Genomic DNA, 7,375 nt, shown 5'->3' on the forward strand with positions numbered 1-7,375 from the left:
AGGATAGTTCATCCCGAAGACCCTTAAGCTAAGTATAATATGTTGTTCAGATAATTGATCTTGGCTCAGTGCAGAAATTATTTTCTTCAATTCATATTCCTTTAGTCCATTACCTTGTCAAAATCTATCCCTTAGATCTCTCCAAATTTCTTCTATTGTACCTAGTATATAACACTTGTAGCAATTTCCTTTGACAAAGAATTCAAGATCAAGGAAACAACAATCTCGTTACAAATCATAAAGAGGATCAGTTGGAGAATTAGGCTTGCTAAGAGGTCCATCAACAAAACCTATTTTCCTCTTGGAACTCAACACCTTAGTCATGAATCTACACCATGTATGGTACTTATCTCTAGTAAGATTATGTGAAATCAATTATTATTGTTGATGTCGTATTTCGCAGCCTAGATAACTTCATGGAGGCCTGCTTCCGGCCATGGTTGATCACGTTGGAGTGATCGGGTGCAGACAGGTAGCTCCATATGTAGACATCGGAGAAGGCCGGGTCAGTGTACAACTCGACCTAGTGATCCTTCACGTAAGTCATCACTGTCTCCAACTTGGCCTCCTTCCTCTGGTTTAGCCTGATGCATAGGGTTTGGGAGTTAGGCAGAAATGCCTAGATTACCTGAACTGGATACTCCTGGTGGACCTCCTCTCCCGTGGAATGCTCCCACCCCAAGCCCGACATGAAGAAATACTTCCGAGACCAATCTTTAATGCTCTGTGCGACTACTCGAGGGTGGCGATCTTTTAATCAAGAACGTGCGCCTGAAAACTACATATGGTCCCATCGAGGCGATTCACATGATAAACAGACAAGAATACTCGAGACAAGAATTCCAGAGCAATCAGATCAGGGTATTCCTTTGCAGTTGAACTGAGTGCTTTCCAATAGATGATGTGACTAGACACCAGAAGCCACCAAGCATTGGCATGAAACTGTGCGGGGGCCAACCCCAGGAAGTTGAGGATGTTGCAGACCCGGCGATAGAACGGGAGGCGTAGACCATTCGCAAACATCAGAGGGTAGAGTGCCATTAGGAATGCCATTCCTTTGGGGTCCACGACATGCTCTCCCCCCTGGGAACCTCTAGGACCGCCGAGACAAGGTGACTGGACTTTGAGTGAACTACCCAAAGGTCTGCGCCTAGGGCTGTAATCGAGCCAAGTCGAGCCGAGCTTTGGCTTGTCGAACTCGAGCTCGACTCAAAATACTCGAGCTCGAGCCCGAGCTCGAGATTTTTTTTAATTATTTGTTCGAGCTTGACTCGATAAATTGAAATCTTAACTCGAGCTCGAGCTCGAGTTCGTCCGACAAACGAGTTCGAGTCGAGTCGAGCTCGAGCTCAAACTTGAATTATTATTTTTAATAAGATTTAATAATTAATAAATTAAATAAATAAATAAAAAAGAATTAATATTAAATTTATACAATTAACAAGTAGAACCTCTATTAAATTATAAAATTTTAAAAAATTTATAAATAATTAATATCTAACTAGTTGATATTTATCCAAAATAACAATATATTATATGCCTACATATATTATTAATACATATACTTAATATGATAGAATATATCTATTTCATATATGGTTTCCACATACTAATATATGAAATTATTAAATTTTATCAACTAATTATTAAACAAATTATAAAATATACCTATGAAGTATATTTACTATATAGACATAAGTAATTAGAATACATATTATATATTTAATTATAAAAGTGGTATGCTTATATTATTAGCTAATACATATATACATGCATAATTGTATGTATATATTTATTAATATATGAATGAATTTTAATCGAGTCGAGCTAACGAGTCGACTCGAGCATAAACGAGCGAGCCTAAACGAGCCTTAGTCGAGTCGAGTCGAGTTTTGTCGAGTATATATCATTTACAAATCGAGCGAGCATCTGCTTTAACGAACGAGCTTTTTTTTTTCACGAGTCGAGTTCGATTCGAGTTTAACCGAGCGAGCTATCGAACAGACTGGTTCATTTACAGCCCTATCTGCGCCGGTGATAGTTGATTCTCAGTCCTTCCCAGCAAAGTATAGGGGCTTGGGCTAGGAGTAAGTCTTTGGGGCCATGTAGACAATTGAAGATGGTAGGAAGAAGACGACAATAGAAAAAGTTTGGGAAGCAAAGGAAGAGGCAAGAACAAAGAATGGCTCGAAAGGTGGAGGAGGGCACAACAGCAAAAGAGAACTTGGGAAGGAGTAACGGTCAAGCAGAGATTCGAAGGATGAAGGAAGCATAGAGAGAGAGAGAGAGAGAGAGAGAGAGAGAGAGAGAGAGAGGGGGGGCAGCAATGGTGAAAAATGAACAGGGGGAAGCTTTATATAGCCAAGGGCGGATGGAGTGCTCATGGGAAACGAAGCGAAATCTGACATCGATGACGTTAGCGAATGGCTCGTAAATCCCAATCAACGCAACTCATCTCGAGCAAGAGCCATCGTGTTAGGCGTGTGGAAAGCACGGGAGCACTGGCACAACATGTGGTCACGAGTCCGAATCACATAGATGGCACCACTGTTGATGTCATGTTTCGCAGCATGGACAACTCCACGGAGGCCCAATATTGTAACCTGCAATGAAGAAGAAGAACAGGCTCCAATGTGGTCCAAGGTCCCTCCGATGCCAAAATCAGATAGAGCTTCTTGTAGGGAAATGAGAAAGAAAAGTAGAAGAAGAGATAAAAAAAAGTGTCCCCTTTTGTGGGACTAGTGTATTTATACATAACTTAGCTCAGTCGCAGAGGGAAATCGTGGGATGTCAAGTCCAACTCAGGTTAGTCTTACCACTAGCATCCATATCAGGTTGCAATGTGTTAAGCCGAGGTCGTACTGTCCTATGACACCTTAGGCATTGTCGCATGTACAGCCTTCTTGACACACATTGAATGCGGCATAGTCTCTAGCAGTGGCGTACCTTCCTCCATATCTCATTTAATGTGGTATGCCTTTGGCCAAATGCATCCATTCACTTATGTAGACATATAACATATGATTATTGAGAATAAGCATCGACTCAACAGGCTACATATAACAATCAAATGCTTATAATTAGTCTCTAGTCATAGTTACACATTGTTAATTTTCAATTTTTTTATTTGACTTGGTTGGATTAAATCCCTGATTATTTTTAATTAAATAAAATCAATTAATTACGATTTTATTAATAAAGTTGATAACTACAATATTCCATTTTTAGTCACGACAAGGATTTTAAAATAATATATAAATTAGAATACAAACTTATCGTTCGGATGATTTTTTTGATGTAATACCACTAAATAGTATGACATGATTTATCAAAAATATAAAAAATTATATTCAAATTAAAATGACGTGAAAAATATAAAAATGTATATTTTCTCTGTCCCTCGTGTAAAACCCTCTTGATGTGGTCATTAAAGTAACAAAATTAGCACTATTTTAAAAAAAGAAAAAAATTAAAAAATAGAAAGAGCTAAAGTTCGGGTGGAGGTTTCGTAGGACTGAAGCAACTCATTTTAAATTAATGGATAACGTCTATTATTTTTTCTAATTTATTATTTAAAAAAATTAAATTCATTTCAATTTATTTTATATATTTTAATCTAAAAAATTAAAATCAATCTAAAAAAAATTATAAACATCCCACGAAATATTACCATACTTAAGATCCAAACCTACCTCCGAGTCTCCGATTTTCCTTCCAACTTCAGTCGTTCCTCCAAATTTCAAATGAACTCGGCCTTCTCAGACGACGGGGACCTTCCCTACCTATTCTCCGATCACCGCCTAGAGCTTGAGCTCATGGCCGCCGAAGAACTCGACTCTGATCTCGATCTCGCCTTTCGTATCCAACTCGAAGAGGCCCTCGCAGCCTCTCTCGCATTCCATCCCTCTGCTTCTACGTCGACCTCCTCAAATTTCCTTGTAGACTCGCATCTCACCTCCGAAAGCGACGGTTTTTCCAAAATTTCCGGCCTCCAATCCGACGAGCTCGCAAGGTTCGAACAAGAAGTCGAGGATCTCGAAATAAGTGGGGCCGAAGTGCTCAGATTAACTGGGGAACTTCGCCGTCAGATCCTCAATGAGAGGGCTGCGCGTGAGATTCTGAGAATTGAGGAGGAGGATTGGAGGGACTGGAGCGTTAATTACGAAAAGCCCTTTGACTACGGGGAGGGATCCTCGAAGTCAAAGAGCCTGGCGGAGAGCGACGAGGTTTTCGGATTATACTTTAAAGGGATCGTGAGCGAGGAGAGGGTTAGGGGTGAGACAACTGTATTGGCGGGGATAGGCGTGGCTATCTGCGATTCGAGAGGGAAGCTGATATTGGAAGTGAGCAAGCCATTGTTGGGAAACGGAAAGAGCAAGAACGCTGCGGCTGCCAAGGCTTTGATCGAGGGGCTTAATGCAGCTCTGGGTCTGGAGTTGAAGCGGATAACCATTTATTGCGACTACCACCCGCTTTACCAATTTGTAAGTCTCTCTGCGCCTTGTTGGTTGTGGAGTGTGAGTTGGGATTTCAAGAGCTTCTTTATCTTTACATGTTTATATATCCCTTGATGAATAAATTATGACTTCCATGATGCTAAAGCAACAATATCATGTCCCAGGATGCAAGCAAAATCCTGTATTATGTGACTACTATCCAATTAAGACACCGTAAGTCTTTTTCTTGGATTATCTGTGTGGGCTCTGACTTACTGATAAAAAAAATTGTGTGGGCTCTGACTTGCCCTTTCATAGTATGTACATATATACACATTGGTAAGTCTTGGAGTGAGATATGTTGGGATGCGTCCTCGACCCAAGATCAGGATACCGCCTCAACTTAAATAAAAGCCTGTGTTTTGGTGCCTAATAATAATGATATGGCAAACGCTCACTCTTGTGACTGCTTAAACATCCACAATTACAAGTGTACATTCCAATATATCTATATATATGCTATTGTTATAGGGGTTACCAGTATACTGATAAAAAAATTTTCATTGTATCTTTTGTAGCGATAATTTTTGTGTGATGATAATTACTTCATAAGTTTTTTATGGAAAGGATTGAATATTTTAAATTGTGGAGTTCATGCAGTTCTTTAATCCTCAAAACTTTTTATTATATTCTCTACGGCTGTGGCATGGACTTAAATTTTATTGTACACTCTGATTGAGGTTGTCAACATTGTACTTTATACATGCAGATTATTGGGAGATGGCTACCAAGACAGCGCAAGATTTCAGAACTGGTAGATGAGGTGACTATTCTTGAAGAGAAATTTATATATTTCAATCCCAAAATGGTGGCACGAAATGATATTAAATATGCATTTGAACTTGCGAGAGATGCAATAGTGTCTCAAATTAGCAGTCCTGCAGAATCAAGCCAGGCAAAGAATCTGACTAAGAATTGTGTAATTTGTTTGGAAGATACTGATATTGGTCGGATGTTTTCAGTTGATGGCTGCCTGCACCAGTATTGTTTTTCTTGTATGAAACAGCATGTGGAAGTGAAGTTACTTCATGGGATGGTGCCTAAATGCCCTCATGAAGGCTGTAAATCGGAGCTTGTAGTTGAAAGCTGCAGAAAGTTCTTGACACCCAAAGCAATAGACACCTTTAGCCAACGACTACGGGAAGCTTCAATTCCTGTGACGGAAAGAGTTTATTGCCCATATCCAAGATGCTCAACTTTAATGTCAGAAAGTGGTGTTTTAGAATATGCCAAAGATTTTCTGGATGTTGAACGAACAGGAGCCAGGAAATGCATGAAATGTCATGGCCTGTTTTGTATCACTTGCAAGGTCCCTTGGCACAGTAACATGACATGCCATGATTACAAGATGTTGAATCCTCTTCCCCCTTCAGAAGATGTGAAGCTGAAGTCTCTTGCAACAAGGAATCTTTGGCGCCAATGTGTGAAGTGCAACCATATGATTGAACTTGCTGAAGGTTGCTTCCACATGACTTGCAGGTATTCCCCATTCATCTAAATGGACCCGAGTTGTTGAAGTTTCTCTTTTAATACTTGTACCCTAGCATCTTATTTATTCATATTACAATCCACTGGAGACATTTTTAGCTTAAAGACTAAATTCATTTTAGGTAGCAAAATTTGTGAGGGAAGAAGAATGTGTGCCCAATCCAAAAAAAATATGTGCCTTACCCTTTGAGGATCTTAATGCCATAACTAGGGTTGTGTTTTTATTTTTTCCCAAATTAATTACTTGCTTGACACTGACCAGCATACGCTATTAAGTTGCTGAGTGAGTTTGTTTTTTCCCTTACAACCTAAGGAATGGGAGACTTGTGAGGATAGTTGCTTGTAAAAACAGATTTTGGTTGGATTCACATCTTAATCAGTTACATGATCGTACTAGCATTCTCTCTTAACTCAAATTCTAATGGGCAGAGTTTATAAGGATAGCTATGTATTCAAACAAGAATCTTTAAAAAAGAACATGTGTTTATACAAATTGTAGCGGCAATGATAATGTTTAAGAAAAGGTGTTTCTCTGTGCACCAAGGAGGACCCAAGTCAGGGCACCGGAAGAACAAGAAGGTAAGAAATAAAGTCTTTATGGTCTTGGATCCTACAGCATAAAAGGATTGTAGATGGAGCTGAATGAGAGAAATAAGTACATGTACCCAATTCCAAGTAGTTGGGTAACTCCTGGAGTACATGCTACTACCATCTTATTGCTTCACAGGTTAAAACTACACAAAATAGGGGAAAACGAGATTTAGTGTGTCGCGTCATCAAAAGTTACGTTCTGCATAGTTATTAGAGATTTTGCACTTGGAAAGGAAGCGAAACTACATTTGGCCAGTAACTATAAATTTTGTATATATGGTTTCACTTTGCTATTGGTTAAAATCCTGCTCATGCTTTCATTTAATTTTTCAGATGTGGCAATGAGTTCTGCTATAATTGTGGAGCCGAGTGGAAGAACAAACAAGCCACGTGCTCTTGTCCACTTTGGGATGAGGACCACATTTGGCTAGAACAGGATAGACAGTTCGATGAAGAAGATGAAGAAGAAGACGAAGATGATGAGTACTATGACTCCGACTTAGATTTTTATTGAACAGACGTTTTCCCTTCTCCTTTGCTCTCTCTCTCTCTCTACCCCAGTTTTTTTTCCCCAGTTCTCATATTTTCCTAGGTAGGATGAAAGAATCAATGGAAAAAGAAAAAGAAAAAAGAAAAAAGTGGGCTGGAAAAGCAGTCGAGTAGAGTAGAATGTGAAGGAGACAGGAACAAAAAGCTAATTTTGAAAGCTCTTTTTTCTTTTTTTCTTTTTGTTTGAAAGCTCTCTTTACATCTGTTACAACATTCAAAGGCTGTTCAATTAGGGCCCTGGTATTGCTTTA

The 7,375-nt window shown here is 39.2% G+C and overlaps 1 protein-coding gene across 1 annotated transcript; it reads left to right on the top strand.

Annotated features, from left to right (window-relative positions):
- The first annotated feature begins 3,668 nt into the window (after positions 1–3,668).
- On the top strand, positions 3,669–7,375 carry LOC122291818. Its single transcript, XM_043099809.1, has 3 exons — positions 3,669–4,484; positions 5,206–5,975; positions 6,909–7,375. The coding sequence occupies exons 1-3, from the start codon at positions 3,744–3,746 to the stop codon at positions 7,087–7,089; spliced, it is 1,692 nt and encodes a 563-aa protein (XP_042955743.1). The 5' UTR covers positions 3,669–3,743; the 3' UTR covers positions 7,090–7,375.

Source organism: Carya illinoinensis, chromosome 13 (assembly GCF_018687715.1).
Source record: "Carya illinoinensis cultivar Pawnee chromosome 13, C.illinoinensisPawnee_v1, whole genome shotgun sequence".
In the NCBI taxonomy this organism is placed as follows: domain Eukaryota; kingdom Viridiplantae; phylum Streptophyta; class Magnoliopsida; order Fagales; family Juglandaceae; genus Carya; species Carya illinoinensis.

Excerpts from the sequence above, each read along its gene's own strand:
- LOC122291818 (XM_043099809.1), top strand. The coding sequence starts at position 3,744 with ATGAACTCGGCCTTCTCAGACGACGGGGACCTTCCCTACCTATTCTCC. Across the intron at positions 4,485-5,205 it reads ACCACCCGCTTTACCAATTT|ATTATTGGGAGATGGCTACC; the intron begins GTAAGTCTCTCT and ends TTATACATGCAG. Across the intron at positions 5,976-6,908 it reads TGCTTCCACATGACTTGCAG|ATGTGGCAATGAGTTCTGCT; the intron begins GTATTCCCCATT and ends TTAATTTTTCAG.